Here is a 22,301-nt window from a genome sequence, read left to right as displayed (position 1 = left end):
GTAGAGGGCACTGGTGTCATGAGTTCACAACCACACTCCCTCCCCTCCTTCCTGGCTCTTCACTGTGACTCTTCAAAGGAAGCCAGTTGGGGCTTTGGGGAGAGTTTCCAGCCCCGTGCTGAGCCCATCAGAGGCCCCACATCATGTCCAAAATGACTTTATTCCACAGACATTAACTGAGCAGCTGCTCCGTGCCAGGCACTACCGCAGGTACTAGGAGCTGGGCAGTGAACTCGGCAGTGAACAGAGCAGGAACCCCACAGAAGCAATGCTGTGTTCTCAGGGCATAGATTCAGAAGGCACATGACCTTGATTCGTCCCATTCCTGGTGATGTTAACTTTGCCCACTTGGTGAAGGTGGTGCCTGCTGGATTTCTGTACATAAAGTTATATACAATTATATATATGTATATAAAGTATTATATACGAGGCATAGGACGTTGTAAGTTTTTATAAAAGATTTTATTTGTTTATTCATGACAGACACAGAGAGAGGCAGAGACACAGGCAGAGGGAGAAGCAGGCTCCATGCAGGGAGCCTGACGTGGGACTCGATCTCGGGACCCCAGGATCACACCCTGAGCTGAAGGCAGACGCTCAACCACTGAGCCACCCAGGTGTCCCGAACATTGTAAAGTTAGGTATTTTGACTCATTCATTAATACCAGTTTTATGGGCAGATGCTTAGAGGTTGCCATGGTGACATAGAACTGCCCCTTCCCCACTCATCGACCTAAAGCAGGACAGGCCCCTGGGCCCCTGTAACTCCAAGGGGTACAGTCGGTCACTATGTATTTATTGTGATGCTCCAGCTGTGCCCTTTTGAGCCAGTGGGCAGAGTTAGCTCCTGCGTCTTTTTGGACAAGACTCCCCCCGCCCCCCCCGTCCTCGGAGCACGTCCTTACTTTCTGACACGAGGATGCCATGTACTTTCCCTGATCGTGGGATCAGCCATTTCTTCAAGGAGTCCTGCTTCCATTCAGCGTGGAACGGTGCTAGCAGCCGAGACCTGGACGTGGGGATGGCACGACAATCAGGTGCAATGCATGACCCTAGACCAGGTCCTGGACTTACAAAGAGCATTGTGAAGGCAGTTGGCAAGGTGGAACTGGGGGCTGTGATCCGATGGCAAGAAGGCTTCTGTGTTGATTTTCTGATTTTGATGGTTGCATTGTGGCAATGAACATTCTCCGGTGTAGGAGAATGAATGTCCTTGTGTTCTGTAAGATATGCCAGAGTATTATGGGGTAATTTACTTGTTGTGGGCAAATGAATAAATGAGAGACAAAGAGATTGAGAAGGACAGCACCAAGAAAGGTATGGAGGTGGGAGTGGGTTTGGCGTGTTCAGGGCAGCAGGAAGTGGAGATGCGCAGGTGCTGGGGCCAGGTGGAGAGGGGGGCGGGGCCCACCTGGGGGAGGTCTTGCAAGTGGAACAAAGTCTCCCCAAGAGCTTCCAACAGGGGCAGAAAGCCCTTTCTGTGCTCCAGACGCTGTGCAGAGTGCTGAGGGTCCGCAGCTGACTTCCTTTTTTGCAGTACCCCTGAGAGACTGAGCTCACTATCATTTCCACGCTGCAGATAAGGAAGCCAACGCTGTGCAAGATAGGGGGCTGCCTTCGCAGCACAGGGGATACCAAGCAGCAGAAGGAAGCCTGGAAGCCGAGATAGAGACCCACGGGGGGATGGAGAGAGCAAGTGCTCTCAGTATTGCCAGGAACGTACCTCAGTGCATTGCTTTTCAGAGGGCATTTGGCATTATGCACCGGGATGTTGAGACGTACACACTCCTTGACCCAGTGGGATTCCAGTTCTGAGCATTTTCCTTAACAAAAGTGACCAGTGACTACTTGGATCGTGAGTGTGTCATAGTCCCTGTTTGAGGACTCTGTGTGTCCCAGGACCCCAGTCAGGATGGGGGCCCGTTATTAGGTCCGCTTTACAGAGTCAGGAAACCTGAGGCACAGACCAGTTTGCTCGGGGCTCACAACGATTAAGTGACAAGAGCAAGTGTTTAAATTTCAGGAAACCAAAAAAATAAAATAAAATAAAAAATAAATAAATTTCAGGAAACCTTGACACACAGCCATTACCAGTAGGGGTGTTGAGAGGTATTTCGTGGCATAGAAATAAACATGTTCTGAAACAGAAGACCTTGTACCAGCCCATTCTGTCAAACTAGATTTGCAAAGAAAAGACTACACACAGATGCAAAAAAGTCACCAGTGGTGTTTTCCCAGGTGATGGAATTATAGACATCCTTTTTGCTTATTTGCGTGTCTCTCTTATCTAAATTTTCCACAGCTATCAAATGTGGCTTTTGTAATATGAGAAAAGATCAATAACATACCTTAAAAAAAAAAAAAGAAAGAAAAAAGAAGGGGCACCTGGGTGGCTCAGTTGGTTGAGTGTCAGACTCTTGATTTCAGCTCAGAGCAGGTTGTGAGATAGAGCCTGGTGTGGGGCTCTGCACTCAGTGGGAAGTCTCCCGCTGCCCTTTTCTCCCTCTCCCTCTGCCCACCCCCCAAAATAAATAAATAGATCTTAAAAAAAAAAAGAAAGAAAGAAATTGCTTAGGTCAAGGAACAGAGAAACGTGAGCCAATGGTTCTCCAAGGATGGGCACATACGAGACGCTGCGTACAATAACAAAGCAATAACAATAATAAACAAAGGCTAAAAATCCGATGGTGGACACAGAGGGATATTAGTAATTTGATGCTTTAGATCTACAGTGGTATGGAATGATATTTAATGGTATATTAAGTGTTAAAATTTAAGTTTTAATAGGCAGAGGGTGCTGCTATTTCGGTAAATAAAATTCGTATTGATCTCCCTATTTGTATAGACAAACCTGAAAGAATTGATATGAATGTGTACAGGGGTTATTGCTAGGCCTTGTGATTTTGGGGGATTTGAACTGATTTCTTTTTGGGTGTCTGTACTTTCTGATTTTTATTCCCCATGTGTTATGGAATGCCATTAACATTGTAGGGGCAGTGCACAATTCCATTTACATGTAACACAAAACACAGAGGTCACCTATGGGGTTAGAAGTCAGAGTGGTGGGGTGATGACCTGAGGGGAATGACAGTGAAGCACAAAACCCCAGGAACATATAGCAAGAGACATATATTTAGCTCAGGTTGGGTTGGGGGGCAGCCTAGCTGGGCCTGGCTGAGCTCGCACCCGTGGTCAGCCTCGGGTCAGCTACACAGCTCTGTTGAGCTGCAGAACTCAGGCACGTGACTTGGAGGTGGCTGCCTGTTGCCTAATGCGGAATGGCCCTGCAGGACTGTTACATGTCACCACCCCCCAGCAGGCTAGCATGGGCATGTTCTCAAGGCGGTGGTTGTGCAAAAGCAGGCTTCTGCAGTGTATCTCTTTTGCTAATATTCTGCTGGCCAGAGCTGGTCACATGGTTGAGCCCATAATCCAAGGACAGGGGAAAAAGCCTTGCCCAGAGTGGTGGTGGTAGTGGCGGTGGTGGGGGCATGGACAGGTTACATAGATCCAGGAGGAGTGTGAAGAATTGGGGCCTTTGATGTAAGTCTAACACACTCAACAGCATCATTTTTACTGCATGAATACACCACTATTTATTTGACGAGCTCTATAAGGCTCAACAGATTAACATCCCCAAAGTATATTTCAAGGACTTGTAAATCGTTTAGGGGTTCAATTGAGGTTTTAACCTCCCCCCCCCCCCACACACACAAATGAAGATTGAGTAGGGAAATTAATTAGTAAGTGTTGGGTTAAATGAAAAATAAATTGGACTCATCAGAGCCTTTACATGCAAAAGTGCATTATGAACTTTCAAAAGTCCAAGGAGTTGCTTAAATTTAGCAGGTCATGGAGGTTTTTTTTTTTTTCAAGAAGTGTCTCTCGGGACAGGCATTCTGTGGCTCATTCTGGGCTTTGTGCATCTGTGTTATGTTTCATGATTATAGAGATACATAGATTGATTGGTCAATAGACAGATATAGCTAGAGCTCTGGTGAATACAGAGGGCTCATTGTTGGCACTAACCTGGCTCACTTTCTCTCAGCAGGTGTCCTAGGATCTCCCAATGGGGCGGCTTTGCTCTGGGCTCACATTCCCTGTGAGCTGCCTGGTCCTGGTGTGGGTGGCCAGCTCTGGTAAGTCACCACCTCCCATTCATTCATTCATTCATTCATTTGGTCACTCATTCAGCAAGTGTTTATTGGCCATTTAGATGCGCAGCTCCTAGGATAATCAGTGAACGAAACAAAGATTCCAGGCCCCAAGGAGGTTACACTCTAGTGGGAGGGGACAGCTAATGACAAATGGTTGTAATTATAAATAAATCGTAAAGAGGTTAGAAAGTGATAGAAAAAGCGCAGAACAAAAGAAAAAAAGAAAAAAAGCTCAGAACAGTAGGGGGCATGGATTTGGGGGAGGGGGTATCAGAAGAAGTGAGTTTTGGACAAGAGGGGAGTTTGAGATGTTTATTAGGATTCTGAGTCACTGCCTAATATGGTCAGTCCTTCATCCAGCAGACAAATGCCGACTGGCACCGGCTGCGGCGGGGCTGGTGCTGGGCACCAGAGCAGGAAGGCACCTGCCCGTGTGCAGGGCTGGGCAGTCGAGAGCCAGAGCGAGGGCTCTCACATGACGTAGCAGACCCACTGCACATCCTGCCAGCTTCACGCACAGCTCTGCCACTGACCGGCTGGACGAAATACCCCGACCTTTCATCCTGCCCTTGATATTGGCCGGGCCGAACCCAACCGGCAGCCAGAGGTCGAGGGCACCTGGATGGCAAGACCTTGAGGGTCAACCTCCTGAGTGCAGAGAGGGGTGGAAGATAGATGGGATCGAGGAGCAGGCAAATGGCTAACAGCCCCTCCTCCGCCTGCTCACATGGCTCTGGGGCCGATGCCTGTGGTGGCAGAACAGACTAGAAATTCCTTAGATGAGACACTTACTTTAATTTGGCCAAGGGCACGTAGTGGAGTTTCCATAAGGTAAAGGTAGACCCTGCCGCCTGGGGGTGTTCTGTGGCTTCAGGAATCTGCCCCATGCCAGTGGGGAACCTCCAGAGCCCCATCCTGCCCCCAGCTCCATGAAGACTGGCACACAACAGCGCCTGGGACTGTGGTCTCCTTTGTGATGGGCTCCTCGGTCCCATCCGGGCTGGTTTCTGACTCCTCCCACTGGTGCGTGACCCCTTGCTTGTCTGCCTCTGGCTGCTCAGAGTGCTCCTGTGTCTCCCCAGGGAGTGTGAAGGTCCTGCACGAGCCCAGCTGCTTCTCCGACTACATCAGCACCTCTGTCTGTCAGTGGAAGATGGACCATCCCACCAACTGCAGTGCCGAGCTCCGCCTGTCCTACCAGCTGGACTTTATGGGGTCTGAGTAAGTTTGGGGTGGAGCTGGGACTTGGGGGAAGCTGTGCCTGGACGATTGGGGATAGTGTGTTAGTGCTAGATTCACTGTGATGTGTGGTGGACCATGGAACCTTGGGTATGTTGCTCCAGGTGGGTCACTGGGATAGTCCAGAGCACCTGGAGAATGCTTCCAGGTGGTGCTCAGGACGTGATTGGGCACACAGTTACAAGGGCACACTGGCACGTGGGGCACACCAGAATCTAGGTACAGTGACAGAGGCCTTCCACGATGTATTAAGCTAGACCGGCTGTGCTTTGAAACGTGATACACTGGCCTAGACCAGGGATCTGCAAACTCTGGCCCGAGGCCCACATCTGGCCCACCACCTGCTTTTGTAAATGAAGTTCTACTGGCACACGACCATGCCCCCTCATTTCTGTGTTGTCTGTGGCTGCTTTTGTGCTACAGCAGCAGAGGTGAGTAGTTGGGACACAAACAGTATGGCCCCCAAAGCCCCAAATATTTACCCTCTGGCCCATTGCAGAAAAGGTTCACTGACCCCATGAGACATGGGGCAGCATGCCACAGTCCACTGTGTGCTGGGATAAACCATGCTACCCAGAGGTACACTGGGACACACACACACACACACACACTGTTACAAATTCTTTGGTGCCTTTGTTTCTTCCCTTTCACTGGCTTTCAGAGGTGAGCCAAGTTCCGGGATCAAGACCATGGCCAGGGTCGTGTAAAAGTCTGGGGGGTGTGTGGCAAGTGGCTGTGGCCAGCAAGGAAAGCAGTGCTGGTCTGTTGTCCTCTACACCCCAGCACCCAGATCTGGTCCTGCAGGCAGGGCAGTTGGGAAGCTGGAAGAGCATGCGTTCCCTGAGGCATATTCCAGGGACACCCAGGGGTCCCAGCCAGCCTGAACGTGGCAATCTGACACACCACCCTTGTCTGCAGAAACCACACGTGTGTCCCTGAGAACCGAGAAGACTCAGTGTGCGTGTGCAGCATGCCGATAGATGACGCGGTGGAAGCGGATGTCTATCAGCTGGACCTGTGGGCTGGGCAGCAGCTGCTATGGAGCGGCTCTTTCCAGCCCAGCAAGCATGGTGAGTGGGGCAGGGTGGGGCAGGGGTGCGGGGGTGCGGTTCCCGGACCCCAGCTCAGCTCTGGGGCAGGAGAGGCAGGCTCCAGTTGGGGGAGTGAGCTGCAAGCAATCTCCTGCATAGTCCCAGACATGATGAGATTTTTGTTCCTTTCCGAGCCTCAGTCCTCCCATCTCTGAAATGGGGCTGGGCTCCCTAGCACATCAGGTCCCCTTCAGCTTTGATAGTTCAACCACCTGAATTCAAGTGCCCAGACTGGAGTCTTGAGATGAGGCATGCTTATCAGAAGGCATGCTTGCTCCAGACCAAAAACGGAGCTGGGACCTGTCCTTCCACCCTCTGTCGCCTAGTCAGCTGCCGCTCCTTCAGACAGTCTGGGCCATGGAAGGCTGACGTGATCCTGGTAGCCAGAGTCCAACTCACCGTGATTCTGCTGCACTGTAGTGACAGGAGTTTAAAACACCATTTATTGCTCTGTGACCTTGGGCAAGTCACGTTACCTCTCTGAGCCTCATTTCTCAGAAGAGAGTTATCCTCATTGTGCAATTGAATATAATACAGAGAAGGCAAGTAACCTGGCTAAGGTCACACAGCTACTAAGCTGCAGAGGAGTATTCTCATGACTATCCGTGGAGCTCATGGCCTCAGCAGTTCTCGAAAGAGCCCATTTGTACCGCCCATGGTCAGTGGGTTGTTTAAATGGACCCGTGAATGAACCCATGAATTAAAATAATTTCTGCATGTGTGCATTGATTTAATTTTTTATTATTTTTTATTTTTTAAAAAAAGATTTTATTTATTCATGAGAGAGAGAGAGAGAGAGGCAGAGACACAGGCAGAGGGAGTAGCAGGCTCCATGCGGGGAGCCTGACGTGGGACTCGATCCTGGGTCTCCAGGATCACGCCCTGGGCTGAAGGCAGGTTCTTAACCGCTGAGCCACCCAGGGATCCCCTGCATTGATTTTAATACATATTACATACCTGTGATCTTCTGGACAGGATTGCTTAAAAGAAGACTACATTTAAGAAAACACATGAATCAAAATAAAAAGGGTAATAACATAGTACATAGATGTGGCCAAAAGTGTGAAGGACAAAGGTGAAAAAGGCACATTTTGGGTTCCTTTGGCTTATGTTTTGCATTCACTGTAGAAAGCTGGTTAATAACCACGATTGCTAGGTAGAATTTTAGCAACACTGTAGTCGGTATTATGATGGTCATTCTCTATTGAGACTAAATCCACATGGGATCCCATAAATGTGCTACAGCAGCATGGTTGTCTAAAAATCTAGAGATTTATTTAATTACTTGAGAAAGAGAGAGCAGGGGAGAGGAACAGAAGGGGGTAGTCGAGAATCCTCACTGAGCATGGAGCCGCATACTCTGACCCTGAGATCCTGACCTGAGCTGAAATTGAGAGTTGGGGGGTTCACTGACTGAGCCACCCAGGCATCCCCACAGTCAACCTACTAAGTGACCTGTGTCCCGTGGGCTGTCCCTCTCCACACCCGGACAAGCGCCTCACTGGGCACCACTTCTCCACAGTGAAGCCCAGGACCCCCGGCAACCTCACAGTTTACCCCAACATCTCCCACACGTGGCTGCTGATGTGGACAAACCCGTACCCTACTGAGAATCACCTGCACTCTGAGCTCACCTACATGGTCAACGTTTCGAATGACAACGACCCCGAGGACGTGAGTGTGTGCACTGGGTGGTTTCTCTACCAACTCCTGGGACTCAGGCAGGAGGAGACTTTTCCATCACAGTGAGGAGTGCGGGGCATTGACAGGTTTTAGAAAGGGACAACTGATGGACAGTAGACTCTCCAGTAAATGCTAGCAGGGGCTGGCTGTCCACAGTGGCTGGCTTGGCTCCCTTCTGTTTTACTTTCGGGTGGGGGTGGAGTTTATTTCCTGCCACCTCCGTTTCTCCCTCACACATTCCCAGGGGAGGGACAGCATCTGAACCCCCAGAGCCCCAGCATCCCACAGAGCTGGGTTCTCATACCTGCTTCCACCTGTCAGCTGTGTGACCCTGGCCGTGTCATGTAACCCCCTTGTACCTCAGTTGTCTCATCTGTAATATGGGGATAACGAGAGTACCCACTCCACTGGCTACTGAGAGTGCCACGTGTGTGACCCAGACAGGTTCCCCTGCCAGTCACTCATTGTGTGTCTGAAACGTTGTTCTCCTTTTCTCCCGAGCGCCACTAGGCCTTGGAAAGCCCCGTCGGCCTTGCCCTCCCACACCTTGGTCTAGAACTCGCTATGTCAGACTCACCCAGGGCCTCCTCCGAGGCACACCCTGTTATCTAGGGACCCGGGCTGGCCTGGCTCCTGCTGCCAGGAGCAGGCTCCACACGTCGTACACCCCCGCATCAGCTGCTATCTTCCTACCTCAGCCAGGGAGTGGGTGGGTGTTGATTGACACCTCTCAGATGCTCAGGTGTGGTTTCCCCCCTGGCACGGGGCCACGGCGTGTGGTGGGAGCGGGAATGGAGCAGCCAGGTTCTCGCAGCCGAGGCTTAGAAAGCATTGGGAGGGGCTGCACAGTTGCCAAAGAGAGAGGCAGGCTCCATTTTGTAGCTAAATCCCCTTCCCATGTTCCGGGAAGTGCAAGGCTTATTAAGAGCAGAGGCTGGAGGGGAGAGAGGGGTGTGACCTGTAGAGTGCAAAGAAAGCTTCCTTATTTGCTTATCGTGGCTGGCTTTAGGTCCAGGAATCTATCCCTCCCTTGGCTCTGCTTTATTCTGTACTGGCTTCATTTTTAGACGCTCTTCCCTCAGGTAGTGGCACCAGCAACTCCATTCTACATGCTAGTGACATGCAAAGCCACAGTGGGAAAAGTCTTTCTTTTCCGGGAGTTCCAGTAAATTTTGGGGGGCCGATCCTCAGTTGCCTGGCTTGGATGACATGCAAATCTCTGAACCTGGCCCAGGCTGTGGGCAGGAAAGAGGGTGCTGATGTTGTGCTCTGATTGGCTAGAGGTGAGTCACATGGCCACCTCTGGAGCTGCAGGTGGGGTCAGCTCCACCCAAGCCACATGGGTGGAGAATGAGGGAGAGGTGGGTCCCCAGAGGAAAGTCCGGGGAAGGAGAAACAGGGATAGGGCTGGCTGAGACACAGGTGCAGAACCTGGCCGCGGACTCCAGCCAGCAGGTAGAATTAATCAGCGTGCCCAAGCTATGGCTGTTGTCACGTACATGCCCAGGGCCTCAGAATTCTGGGTGCAGCTCCTCTTGTTGGTGGGGTAGAGGCTACTGAGACACCCCTCACCCATCTCTGCTTGCCCCAGCAACCGACCCAACCTATAGAATTTCCCTCATTGGTCATTGGCCGGAGCTGGTCACATGCTCCTTCCTGACCAATCACAGGCTAGGGAATGGCGTGGCCGTGATTGGCCTCGACCAATGAGGATTAACCCTGGAGCTGGAGACAGAAGCTTACCTGCTCTGAGCTTTGGGTACCTGACCCCAGCCTCCTAGATGCTGGGTGCGTGTCCAGCTCTGTTTGCTACCATATTGCAGACACCAGCTGTGGCTCAAGACTGGATGGGACCAATTTTTTTTTTTTAATTTAAGTATAATTAACATGCAATATTAGTGTCAGGTGTACAACAGAGATTTGACATTTGTACACATTTCAAAATGATCACCGCAATAAGTCTAGTTACCAAACTGTCACCATACAGAGTGAATAGGATATTAGTAGCCGTATTCCCCATGCTGTGCGTTCAATGGATGCGATCAGTTCTGAGAAGACATCTTAGACATTTGCTGTGGGGTTTGGAGGATGGCGTTAATCATGGCTCTGGATGATTTCGTTTTGGCCTGAGCATTGAAGGGTGTATAAGAGTTTTCTAGATAGGGAAGGAAGGGTAGGCTGCGTGGAACCACATAAGCGAAGACTTGGAGATACGAAGATTCGTGGCATCTGAGGATTATGGGGATGTGGTGGTGTGTGCAGCGTCATGAATGCCACAGCCTAATGATTGATCCTAATGGTTACCATTTTTTGCATGCCTGAAATGCGCTGGGCTCAGAATGTATCACTGTCGGTTGTGAAAGCCCTGCACGCAGAAGGGTGCTGGCCTCTCCGTTTTAGTGACAAGGAAACTGAGGCATGAAGAGATAGACTGACTCGCCCAGGGTTGCTGGAATTGGCAGAGCTGGGGTTGGGAGCCAGGATTTGAACTCCAGAGTCTGTGTTGTTTCTCCTGCCTTGGATCTTTCCCTCGGAGGTGTCCTCCCAAATACCTGGCCTCTTTGTTGAAAAACAAGCCACAAGTAGTTCCTTGGAAGCTCGGATTTCTCTTATGTTTCTTAGCAAAACATTTCCCAATCCACTTCTTCTCTTCAGGGTGTATGATTCCTTTGGAGAACTAGGTCCAGCTGTTGTATCCTGCTTACTCATATTTAGAAAGAAAAGAAGGCTGTAAGTGCCTCGTTTTCCTGCCTTCATTTCCTCCCACAACCCCCTTCCCAACCTCAGCTTCCCTGGGAAGCTCCAGCTGCCTTCCAGTCTCTACAGCAACCTGTTGGGGTTTTGTGCAAAACCTCCCCTCGGCTCACTTCACACCAGACCATTTCTCTAAATGCACATCCAGCCTTCGAGCAGAAGCAGAGCTGCAGAGGGACGGACCTTGCTGGGAGAAGAGCCCTGGGCGTAGGATTCAGGTTGCTCCTGTGACATCAGAATTGATCTTGATCACAGATTTTATTTCATTTTTTAAAATTTTCTTTTTAATACGAGTAACACATGTAGTAAAAAATTCAAATGGTATGAAAGGACTTGGGATGGTAAATATGTTTCTGTTGTGACCCCAACCTCCAGTTCTTTATCCCAGAGGCTGACTCCTGCTCCCATCTCCTTCCAGGAGGGGAAGGAAGGCCAGGCTAGTGCCAGCAGAGGTCTGGGAGGCATGTGTGTCCTCCCCAGAGAGTGTATGCATGTACATGGAAACGTGTGTTCATTCCTCGCTGTGTCACTTTTCTCTCACTATATAACACAATCACCACAAATGTAGCTGCTTTAAACAGCATGCATTTTATTGAGCTACCGTTTCTAGGGACCAGGAGTCTGAATGTGGCTTACCTGGGGCCTTAGCTTAGGCTCTCCCACAGGCACAGTCAAGAACTCGACTGTGGCTGTGGTCTCATCTGAGGCTCGACCAGGGAAAGATCACTCCTGAGTGCCAGCTGTGATGTTGGCAGCATTGTTTCTTATGGGCTGCTGGACTGTGGGCCACAGCTTCTCGTTGGCCGTGGGTGGGAGGCTGCCCTCAGTTCCTTCCCTATTGACTTCTCAAAACCAGCAGAGGATAGAGCATCCTCTAGCCAGTGGGAATTACAGCCTTATCTGATAAGACCCCATTCATGTGGTCCCTACCTACCCATCACTTTTGCTTCATTCTGTTGATAGGAACAGGTCACAAGCCCTACCCACACTCAAGAAGAGGGGTTTATGCAGGGGCATGATGCAAGGTGGGATCACGTGGCCATCCTAGAGTCTGTCTGTTTTTTTTTTTTTTTTTTTTTTTTTAGCATAAAAGGTGGCAAACAACACAGACTAATTTTCATTTACCCTTTTCACTGGATAACAGGTCTTAGAAGTCCCTTTCCAGCAGTTGGAGCAGGGCTGAGATTCTAGACTAGAACTCAGGTTTGAGTATGAAGGCTCCAGAGAGCCCATGGAGGAGAGAGAGGAACTTGGTGACCTTTCTGTGCTGTAGAAGGGTCACTGTCATGCTTCCTGCATGCTGGGCCCTGTCCTCCATGCTTACCTGTATTAACCCTCACAACAACCCTAGGAGGTGAGGTACAGGCTTTTATTATCAGCATTTAGCTGAAGAAGGATATTGAGGTCTAGAGAGGTTACATCAGTTGCCTAGGGTCACACAGCTAGAAGATGGCAGTAGGGACTCTTACCCTCATTTTACAGATGAGAATACTGAAACTCAGCTTGTCCCAGTAATGTTGCACAGGTAATCGGGGAGCTGGTGGAGGGGGTGCAGGCTGAGGGCCAGTTCCCTGACTCATCTCGCTTGACTCTGGTCACAGTTGGAGAGGTGGCAAACAAAGCCCCGAATTGGAGGAATAGCCAAATGTTCAGGCTGGTGGCTCTTAAACACTGTGGGGCCAACGGAGGAGACAGCAGCCCTGGTGGCAGCTGGTACTTCCTTCCCCCAATCTGGTGCACTAATGTGTCCCTTTCCTCTCCCAGTTTAAAGTCTATAATGTGACCTACATGGGGCCCACCCTCCGCTTGGCAGCCAGCACCCTCAAGTCTGGAGCTTCCTACAGCGCACGTGTGAGGGCCTGGGCTCAGACCTACAACAGCACCTGGAGTGATTGGAGCCCCAGCACCACGTGGCTTAACTGTGAGTATCCACAGGGGGCTGTGAGTCGGTAGGACACGGGCTCCTCACTTTTATCCTGTGGCCAGACACCTCCTCTGGCTGAGCATCCGTGTTTTGCATTCCCATAGCAGAGAGTGGCTCTAACTGTGGGTTAATGGGATTACTGACTGACCTGGTGTACTGGTCAGGGCAGGTAGGGCAGGCTGCGGTAACAAATGAGCCCGCAAGTTCTGTGACTCTTCGCTGTAGGAATGTATTTCTTGGTCATGTAACCGTCCAGCGTGAACTCAGCTGGTTTTGCAGGGATGGGGGAGGGGGGCTCCTCCCTGTGGTTCCATCATTCCCTTAGGGACAAAGATTCCTAACCTTTTCATATCATGGACCCCTTTGGCTGTGAACCCCAGAATACTATTTTTAAATGTAAAAAATAAAATACATAGGATGATGAGGGAAACTAATTTTATTGAGATGAGGTCATAAAAGTATTTCAAAATATATTTGTTATCTAGGAATATGGGCTTCTTTATTAACACTGTAAAAACAAGATCTCATGGTGCTTCTCATAGATTCTGTAATTTCAAAGTAGGTGAACGTAAATGCTATTTTGCTGGTTTCTGTTGGTGCCCAGTGGCACACATAGCTGCAAGGGATTCTAGGACATATAGTCCCTCACTCTGTAGCTACATCCCCCAGCTGCTCTTTGCAACACTCTTACTCCTGGTTTTTTGCACTAGAAACATTGAATTATGTTATATAAAATGAAGTCTTACAAGGGGACCTTCCCTAGTTTATGCAGCAGCTCAGCGATGTCACCCCAGAGACTTGTCTTCTTTCCTCTGCCCTCCTAACCATGGTAGCACTTTATCCTTTGACTTGTTACTCCAATGCCCCAAGTTGACTGCTGGAGGCACCCTCATGCCTTTCAGAAATGAAAGGCTACCACAAGCAAGTGCACCTTGTGCATTTCTTTCTTTTATCAGGAAGCAAAAATCTTACCAGAAGCTTCCCTAGCAGACTTCCCCTTGCAATCCTATTGGCTGGGACTGTCATAGAGCCTCTCCCAGCTGGAAACTCAGATGTACTCTGGAAAGGAGAAGAGGAGGGGCATCTGGGTGGCTCAGTGGTTGAGTGTCTGCCTTCAGCTCAGGTCGTGATCCTAGGGTCCTGGAATTGAGTCCTGCATCAGGATGCCCGCGGGGAGCTTGCTTCTCCCTCTGCCTATGTCCCTGCCTCTCATTCTCTGTCTATCATGAATAAATGGATAAAATCTTTAAAAAAAGAGAAAAAAAGAAGAGGATAATCATGATTGGCCCAAACCTCAGGGTGGGCACACTGCTCCCTGGTAAGGAAGGGGGAGGTAGCTGTAGGGGAAGGGACTGCCTCAGACATCATCTATACCATGGAAGAGGAGTAAGAGCTGTTGTCAACATTACTGAGAGAAGGGGTCTTCAAAGGGCGGGGCACAGTGGCCGTTGGTGGGTACCGCAACCAAACCCTGCCCCGCCATGTCCCTTTGGGTGTTGCTCATTTGTCTTGTGGATGTCTCTTGACCCATCTGTCTTACACTGTGGGCTGCAAGCTCCATAGGTGGGATCTACTCTGTGTCTAGACCTCTGGTGCCCCACAGAGCACCAGGCACACAGTAAGCGCTGGGCAGAGTTTTGCCACATTGATTTGATTCTACCATTGACCCGGGGAAGGGAAGAGAAAGGGAGAGAATGGCTTGTGTGGAACATACACAAGGGGCTGGACACTTCATTATTTCCACATATATGTATTGAGCCCCGACTGCCTGCCTGGCTCAGGGCTAGACCCTGGGGTATCAGCCGTGAACAAAACAGACAGAAGCCCCTGATCTTCTGGGATTGACATTCTCCGGGGGATACAGAAAAGAAACAAGCAGACAGAAAAATAAATCCGATAGATCTCCATCCAGTTGACAGCCAGTCTGGGGAGAAGAAGCAGAGTGAGGCATGGAGGGTTAGGAGGGGGGCAGCAGGAGAGAGGGCACGAGGGAACTTTCTGGAGCAGGTGACAGTGAAGTAAATGAGAAGGAGCCAGGTGTGCACGGTCGGCAACAGCATAAGCTTCTGGATGTGCAGACACCATTCTGAGTGCTCCGTGTGTTACGTCCTGTAATCCCCACAACAACCCTATAACATGGGGGTACGTTAACCCCCGGGTACAGACGAGGAAGTCGAGGTGCAGAGAAGCTGGGTCGCCAGCAAGGATATGACCTGGTCAGGCCCCAAACTCAGGGAGTCCAGCTCCAGAGTCACCACTCTTGACCTCTGGGCGTCAGGAAAGAGAGCAGCAGGTTCAAGATCCCAGGGTGGCACCGAGCTTTGGAGGAGCAGGGGACCGCGAGGAGGCCGTGTGACAAGGGCTCTCAGTAGGAGGGGATGAGGCGGGAGGGCTCGGTGGCGGCCAGCTCACGCAGGGTCTCGGACGACCCTTCCTCAAGGCCTCGGTCTCCGGCTCCGGGAAGCAGAGGGCAGGTGGTACCCGGCGCGCTGCAGGCTCACGGCTTCCCTCCCATTCCAGACTACGAGCCCTGGGAGCAGCACCTGCCACTTGGCGTCAGCATCTCCTGCCTCGTCATCCTGGCCATCTGCCTGTCCTGCTACTTCAGTATCATCAAGTGAGTCCTGGGCTTCGCCACAGGATGCCACCGAGCCGGCCGCCCCGGGGCGTGCAGTGGCGGGGAGTCTCCCTCTGACCTGCCAGCTTTCCGTCCCTGCGTGCAACAAGAAGTATTTATCGCGCAGCTACTATGCGCAGGGCACTGAGGCGACAGCTGAGAGCAAGGCTGACGAGGACCCTGTGCTCCTTGGGGGGAGAGGGAAGACGCCAGGTCAGCCAGTAACCACAGCTGGTTTCCACAGGGATCCATGCACTGAAGGGCACCTCCCAGGGCGAAGGGAGGAAATGTTCGGGGTGCTGCATTGGAGGAGGGGAGGCCAGGCAAGCCCGTCTGAGCTGAGAGGCCTGACGGGGGAGAGTGAGCTGGGCCAGAAGGGAGATGGGTCACCCTGGGGACCCAGGTGTGGTCCACACACTCGAGGCACGTGGCAGTAGACAGGAATTCTAGACAGCAGCCCTGACGGAGTCTGGAAATCTGGGTTCAGATCCTGGCCTTGGAACTCAGTGACTTTGTGGCCGATGAGAGGCTGACCCTCTGTCCATCTCAGGTCCCTCCTTTGCAGGTTGAAGGAGCATATTTCAGGAGCCCAAGAGTCCCGAGAGAGTCCTGGATCCCAGTGGGCAGGGCGGGTAGAAGGAGCCTTGTTTCCAACAAGCTCAGGCGCTTGGAATCTGGCTGTGCCTCAGCTTCAGTCCTCCCATCTCTGAAATGGGTCTGGCGAGGCCGGACGTACCCTGGCTGGGCGTTGACTGAGGCACGGTGTCGTGCACTTTGGTGGCCACGCGGGCTCCCCTCTTCGTGTCTTGTCATGATGGCTCTGCGGGACCCCGGGCTGGCCTCCCCTTCTCTGAGCCTCCGTTTGCCCCCTTGCCTGTCCCTCCCTCTCCCCAGGCGTCTCTGTGGCTCCTGCTCCACCTTCAGTTGCCGCTCAGAAGTCACCTCCTCAGAGAGACTTTCTGGGGTCACACTCTCCATTCTTCTCTATGCCCCGTCTTTCTTTTATTCGTGACACTTACGTGGCTCTGGCTGGTGTTTGTTTCTTCTAGAAGGTCAGTTCTGCAAGGGCAGGGACTTTTGTCTGTCTTGTTCACTGTTCTGTTCCTGACGCCTGACCCAGTGGAGTGGGCAGAGGCCAGTCAGAGGTGATCTGAGAACCCCCTGTCCCAGCGCTGACACTCTGGGGCTCCAGACAGACCCGGGTGGAGAGAGGGACTGTTTTACTCTGGGTATCCTCCGAGACATGGGGAAACCCACAATTCTCTCTCTGCCACTTGGGCTTGCCCTCATTCCCTAGGACTTGTTCCCACCAAGGACAGAGGTGGCCATGTCAGGAACCCCATCCTGGGTAGCAGGATGCTGGAGCACGAACCTGGCTGTTCTGCCCACAGCCCAGCTGTCCTGTCCCTTCTGGGCCTCGGTCTCTTCCTCTGTAGAATGAGGTTAGGGCAAGACGTCTAAACCATTTAGTGTGGTCTCTGACCCTATCACAGAAGGAACATCAACTTGGCCATGGTGTCCAATGCCTCTTCCTTTTCTTTTTCAGGATTAAGAAAGGATGGTGGGATCAGATTCCCAACCCAGCCCACAGCCCCCTCGTGGCCATAGTCATCCAGGACTCACAGGTAAGAGTGTGGGCTGGTGAGGATGCTCTGGACTACGTGCTTCATGAGATAGATCTCAAAGCAGCTCGGATGTTAAGGATCTCCGTTGGCTTTTGAAACTGCACATGTGAAGTCAGGAAGGTTCCAGGGTTTCAGCAGCTTTGTGTGGTCATTAGGAGCCCAAAGGCCTTTGCTTCCCGCCCCTTGGCTCCCGTGGCTACTCTTTCAGCCAGGATGGGCTCCTCTGAGTTGGTCGCTTGGTTTCTTACCTCCCTTGGGAGGAGGTGACCTCATGGGTCACCTCCACATCATCTCCTGGAGAGATGCCTGTACCAGGGCAGGAAGTCAAAAGGGGAGGGCGAGGGGCACGGGCTTCCTGTGTCTTCCCCTTATGAGCAGAAAACTGCCCTCAGTGCACCAGCAGGTCTCTCCTCAGTTCTCACTGGTCTGAATCGTAACACATGCCCGTTCCTAAAGCATTCGCTGGTAAGGGAGTGGGAATACCTTGAGACCAGCCAGGTGGCCCCCTCAAGCTAGGGGTGGGTCAGTTTCTCCAACATGATGGCCATGTGGGATTTCCCTGGGTCATAGCAGGATTCTCGGGTGGGCGGGAGGGTGGGTGGGGGGAAGGGGAGGATACTGGCCTCTGTATCCTCAGGTCTCTGGAGTGGCTCTGGAGTCCAGAGGTGCTGGCTTTGAACCCCAGCTCTGCCACTTACTTACAGTGTGGACTTGGGCATGTTGCTTAGCTTCTCTGAGTCTCAGTTTCCTCATGTGGGTTGTAGTAGTGCTTACCTACCTGATGTTGGAATTCATCTAGATGGTTACATATAAAATATAGATTACAGGGTCCTGCACACAGTAAATGCTATCTGTATCAGTTAGCTTTGCTGTGTAACAAAACAGCCCACAATTTAGAGAGTCCAAACAACCACCACTGATTGAGCACTTGCTTCTGCAGGGGGGCAGTTTGGGCTCCGTGCAGAGGTGTAGGGTAGAGGGATCTGGGCTGGGCCCCTTCCCAGTGGCCTCACTCACCGATCCAGAAGCCGGCTGACTCTCACCTGGAGCATGGAGGTGACTAAGCTGTGTCTGTCATCCTTGAGCGGGCTGGCCCACTGTCACTTCCATGGCATTCTCTTGGTCAAAGGGGGTCACACAGGGAGGCCAGATTCAAGAGATAGGAGGGACTTCAGAGTACTATGGCCATTTTTACCTTCAGCCCCAGGAACTTAGTACTAGGGCAGTCTCATTGATTCCCAGGATGCCAAGGCCCAGAGAGCTGAAGTGACCAAGTCAGACCTCCACCCGGTGTGATGTGAAGCCTTACCGTCTTTTTGTAGCAAACCCTCACTGAACATTGCTGTGTCCCAGGCTGGGCTGCAAGGCCTCTCCACCCTGTTTCATTGGCTGTCTCTGTATTTATTTTAGGTGTCACTCTGGGGGAAGCGGTCCCGAGGCCAGGAACCAGCCAAGTGCCCGTATGTATATGAACCTAGGTCACTGCCTACATGGATTTGGAAGGGGTTGGAATTGGGGCAGTGGGCCCATCCTAAGAGTGGGATCACACCCCACCTCCACGTCTGCCTTTTCCTCCTTAGCATTCAGCACTTGTTCTGTGACATTGAGCTTTGAGGGGTGGCAGGAGGAACAGTGGGCTGGGTAGGTGGGCATGATGGCTGAGCCTCCTGAGTTTCACGGCGGGGGGCAGGGGGATTAGGGTTGGAAGTGCATCGTCTGTCCTGAGCAAAGCTCATAGAGACTACAACCTGGGCAACTATGCCAGGGGTTCAAGTGTTGGCATAATTACAGACTGGTTGGCCAAGAGCTGCCGTCTTGAATCCTTGAGTATCTGATCATCGCCTGGCCTGTTAGCACCTCCATCACCTCTAGCTCCTGTGTCGAGGATGATATTTAAAATACTTATCAAGAGTTGATAGCTGGCCCAGCAGGGGGCTCCAGGACACTGCCTCAGCCTAGTACTCCACCGCCACAGTCATTACTTCTGCGGTTGTATTGATAAATATTCTAAATTGAAAACTATTTTAAATATTATCATCCCCGACAGAGACTTTTCTTTATTCAACAGACTGGGTTTGTATTGGGTGACAGGTTATGTGCAGCCTCCAGAAATCCCAGAATAAAACACAGGCCCTGCCCTTAAGCACTTCCCAGTGTAGTGGTGAAGATAGGTTGATAGATTATTGATTTATAAAGTCAAGAGTCAAGATTATTGATTATAAAGTCTGCAGTAGATAGACATCAGTCCAGGCTGACGTCAAGCCCAGCTTTGAGGGATGAATAGGAATTTTTCAAGCGCAGACACTGAATCCTGACCGAACTTCTCTCTGCTTCTGCAGACACTGGAAGACTTGTCTTACCAAGCTCCTGCCCTGTCTACTGGAGCATGGCCTGGGCAGGGAGGAGGAGTCCCCCAAGACTGCCAAAAATGGGCCTCTCCAAGGTCCTGGAAAACCCGCGTGGTGCCCTGTGGAGGTCAGCAAGACGATCCTCTGGCCGGAGAGCATCAGCGTGGTGCAATGTGTGGAGCTCTCTGAGGCCCCGGTGGACAATGAAGAGGAGGAGGAGGTGGAGGAAGATAAAAGAAGCCTCTGCCCATCGCTGGAGGGCAGCGGGGGCAGCTTCCAGGAGGGCAGAGAGGGCATCGTGGCCCGGCTGACGGAAAGCCTCTTCCTGGACCTTCTCGGCGGTGAGAATGGGGGCTTTTGCCCGCAGGGCCTGGAGGAGTCATGCCTTCCGCCCCCCTCGGGGAGTGTGGGCGCTCAGATGCCCTGGGCTCAGTTCCCGAGGGCCGGGCCCCGGGCGGCGCCCGAGGGCCCGGAGCAGCCTCGCCGCCCCGAGTCCGCTCTTCAGGCCTCCCCGACCCAGAGCGCAGGCAGCTCGGCTTTCCCAGAGCCGCCCCCTGTCGTCACAGACAACCCCGCGTACCGCAGCTTCGGCAGCTTTCTGGGCCAGTCCTCCGATCCCGGCGACGGTGACTCCGACCCAGAGCTGGCCGATCGCCCCGGGGAAGCGGACCCCGGCATCCCCTCTGCCCCCCAGCCCCCGGAGCCACCTGCCGCCCTCCAGCCTGAGCCAGAAAGCTGGGAGCAGATCCTGCGCCAGAGTGTCCTCCAGCACCGGGCAGCCCCGGCCCCCGGCCCGGGCCCCGGCAGCGGCTACCGGGAGTTCACGTGCGCCGTGAAGCAGGGCAGCGCCCCCGACGCCGGGGGGCCGGGCTTCGGCCCTTCTGGGGAAGCGGGGTACAAGGCCTTCTGCAGTCTGCTCCCTGGCGGTGCCACCTGCCCGGGGACATCTGGGGGTGAGGCCGGCAGTGGGGAGGGGGGCTACAAGCCCTTCCAGAGCCTCACTCCTGGCTGCCCTGGGGCCCCCACCCCAGTCCCTGTCCCCCTGTTCACCTTTGGACTGGACACGGAGCCACCTGGCAGCCCTCAGGACTCGCTCGGCGCAGGCAGCTCCCCAGAGCACCTGGGTGTGGAGCCGGCAGGGAAGGAGGAGGACAGCCGTAAGACCCTGCTGGCCCCAGAGCAGGCCACAGACCCCCTCAGGGACGACCTGGCCAGTAGCATCGTCTACTCAGCCCTCACCTGCCACTTGTGTGGCCACCTGAAGCAGTGGCACGACCAGGAGGAGCGTGGCAAGGCCCACATAGTGCCCAGCCCCTGCTGTGGCTGCTGCTGTGGAGACAGGTCCTCACTCCTGCTGAGCCCCCTGAGGGCCCCGAACGTCCTGCCAGGTGGGGTTCTGCTGGAGGCCAGCCTCTCTCCGGCCTCCCTGGTACCCTCGGGGGTCTCAAAGGAGGGCAAATCCTCTCCGTTCTCCCAGCCTGCCTCCAGCAGTGCTCAGAGCTCAAGCCAGACCCCCAAAAAGCTGGCCGTGCTTTCCACAGAGCCCACATGCATGAGCGCTTCTTAGATGCATCCTCTGGTTGCTGATGTCTGCAGGTGAGGGCTGGGCCTTAGCCATGCCTGTGACACGCCTCCCCCTGGAAGGGGGCCAGGCTGCCAGATTTACAAAAGACTTGGAAAACCCTGGCATGAAGTTGTGAGGCGGTCTGACACGGGGGTGCAGAGACTGGACCTCCCCCTGCATCTCCCTGCCTTGGCCCGGGACTGTCACCTCCCATGGGAGTGGATGGCCTGGGGCAGAGGCACCTTCAGGGATGAGGAGCTCCTTGGGCACCTCGGCTTGGCCACGTCATCGGCCCACAGCTTGTCCAGTGTGCTGTCCCTGTCATGGCCCCCAGGCGTGCTTTGTCCATCTAATCGCCGGGTGACTTGTGTCTTGCCCAGTTCTGGGATGCGCTCCTGCTATCCCATGGATTGGGCACTGAGCCTAGAAACCAAGCAAGCCAACAGGTACATGCCTTGGGAAATTGAAGTCCAGGAAGGGTGGTAATTTGCCCAGAGGTGCCCATCTGTCTGTCAACAGACCTTCCTTAGGTTGACACTGGGGGCAGACCTGGGCCGTGGCGGGGCAGCTTTGTCATGTGCTGGTATCAAACACAAAAGTACACAGAAGATTGTGATCACCAAGCCATGACGAGTTGCTGGCGGCTTCCTCACACCCTAAGACTGGGGGCTCCTGTGAAGCACGGGATCCCCAGAATAAACACAGCCAGCTACCTTGGGGCCACTCTGCGCCCCCGTGGATGCTTGCCCGCAGCCACGGAGAGGCGGGACGCAGAGAGTGGTTCCCGTCCAGTGACCCGGCCGAGCTGGGCGTTCTGGGCGGTCCACACCGGGCACACTTAGCCTGCACATTGACCTACCCCTCAGGTTGAGTAATGTTTGTTTGCGTCTCAAAGATTATTTTATCACCTGGTATTTGTCTATGCTGAGGAGGGTGGAACGAGAGGGTGTGGAGTTTTATATAAATAAAGGCTGTTTATCTCCTCCCCCTTCCTCCCCCACATTTATTAAACAGACACACTGCCAGACCTGGTTGTGAGCCCTTTATCTCTGTTCATTCACTGAATCTTGCCGTCCAGAGGAAATGAGGTCTAAAAGGTTAAATAACCTTCTCCTATTTGGGTCCCCACCCCCATCCCCGAGACAGGGATTCAAGTGCAGGTAGCTGCTTTAGGGGGTGATTCCAGGACACCTTGCTTGGGAGTCAAGCAAGGTCAGGAGGCGGTAAAGGGCGTGTTACCCAACGGGGCTAGCCTGGGCAGCTGACCTTCACCCCACCCAGAGCCTTGGATGGCCTTGC

General features: G+C 52.8%; 1 protein-coding gene across 5 annotated transcripts in view; it reads left to right on the top strand.

Moving 5' to 3' along the window:
* IL4R (interleukin 4 receptor) overlaps positions 1 to 22,029 on the top strand; it is a 38,629-nt gene extending 16,600 nt beyond the window's left edge. For 2 of the 5 annotated variants that reach the window (XM_038539992.1, XM_038539994.1), the window contains exons 2-10: positions 4,049 to 4,139; positions 5,240 to 5,378; positions 6,315 to 6,466; positions 8,010 to 8,161; positions 12,689 to 12,845; positions 15,369 to 15,465; positions 17,012 to 17,090; positions 18,501 to 18,550; positions 19,430 to 22,029. In XM_038539992.1, the coding sequence (XP_038395920.1) occupies positions 4,070 to 4,139; positions 5,240 to 5,378; positions 6,315 to 6,466; positions 8,010 to 8,161; positions 12,689 to 12,845; positions 15,369 to 15,465; positions 17,012 to 17,090; positions 18,501 to 18,550; positions 19,430 to 21,005 (2,472 nt within the window). In that variant the 5' untranslated portion in view covers positions 4,049 to 4,069 and the 3' untranslated portion in view covers positions 21,006 to 22,029. Of the gene's footprint in view, positions 1 to 4,048; positions 4,140 to 5,239; positions 5,379 to 6,314; positions 6,467 to 8,009; positions 8,162 to 12,688; positions 12,846 to 15,368; positions 15,466 to 17,011; positions 17,091 to 18,500; positions 18,551 to 19,429 lie in introns of those variants that run through there. The other 3 variants (XM_038539991.1, XM_038539993.1, XM_038539995.1) reach the window with 2 other exon arrangements.
* Positions 22,030 to 22,301: the final 272 nt, after the last annotated feature.

The sequence above is a fragment of the Canis lupus genome, chromosome 6 (assembly GCF_011100685.1).
Source record: "Canis lupus familiaris isolate Mischka breed German Shepherd chromosome 6, alternate assembly UU_Cfam_GSD_1.0, whole genome shotgun sequence".
Taxonomy (NCBI): domain Eukaryota; kingdom Metazoa; phylum Chordata; class Mammalia; order Carnivora; family Canidae; genus Canis; species Canis lupus.
Note: the sequence above shows the minus strand (reverse complement) of the source record. Positions and strands in the feature narration are given on the sequence as shown.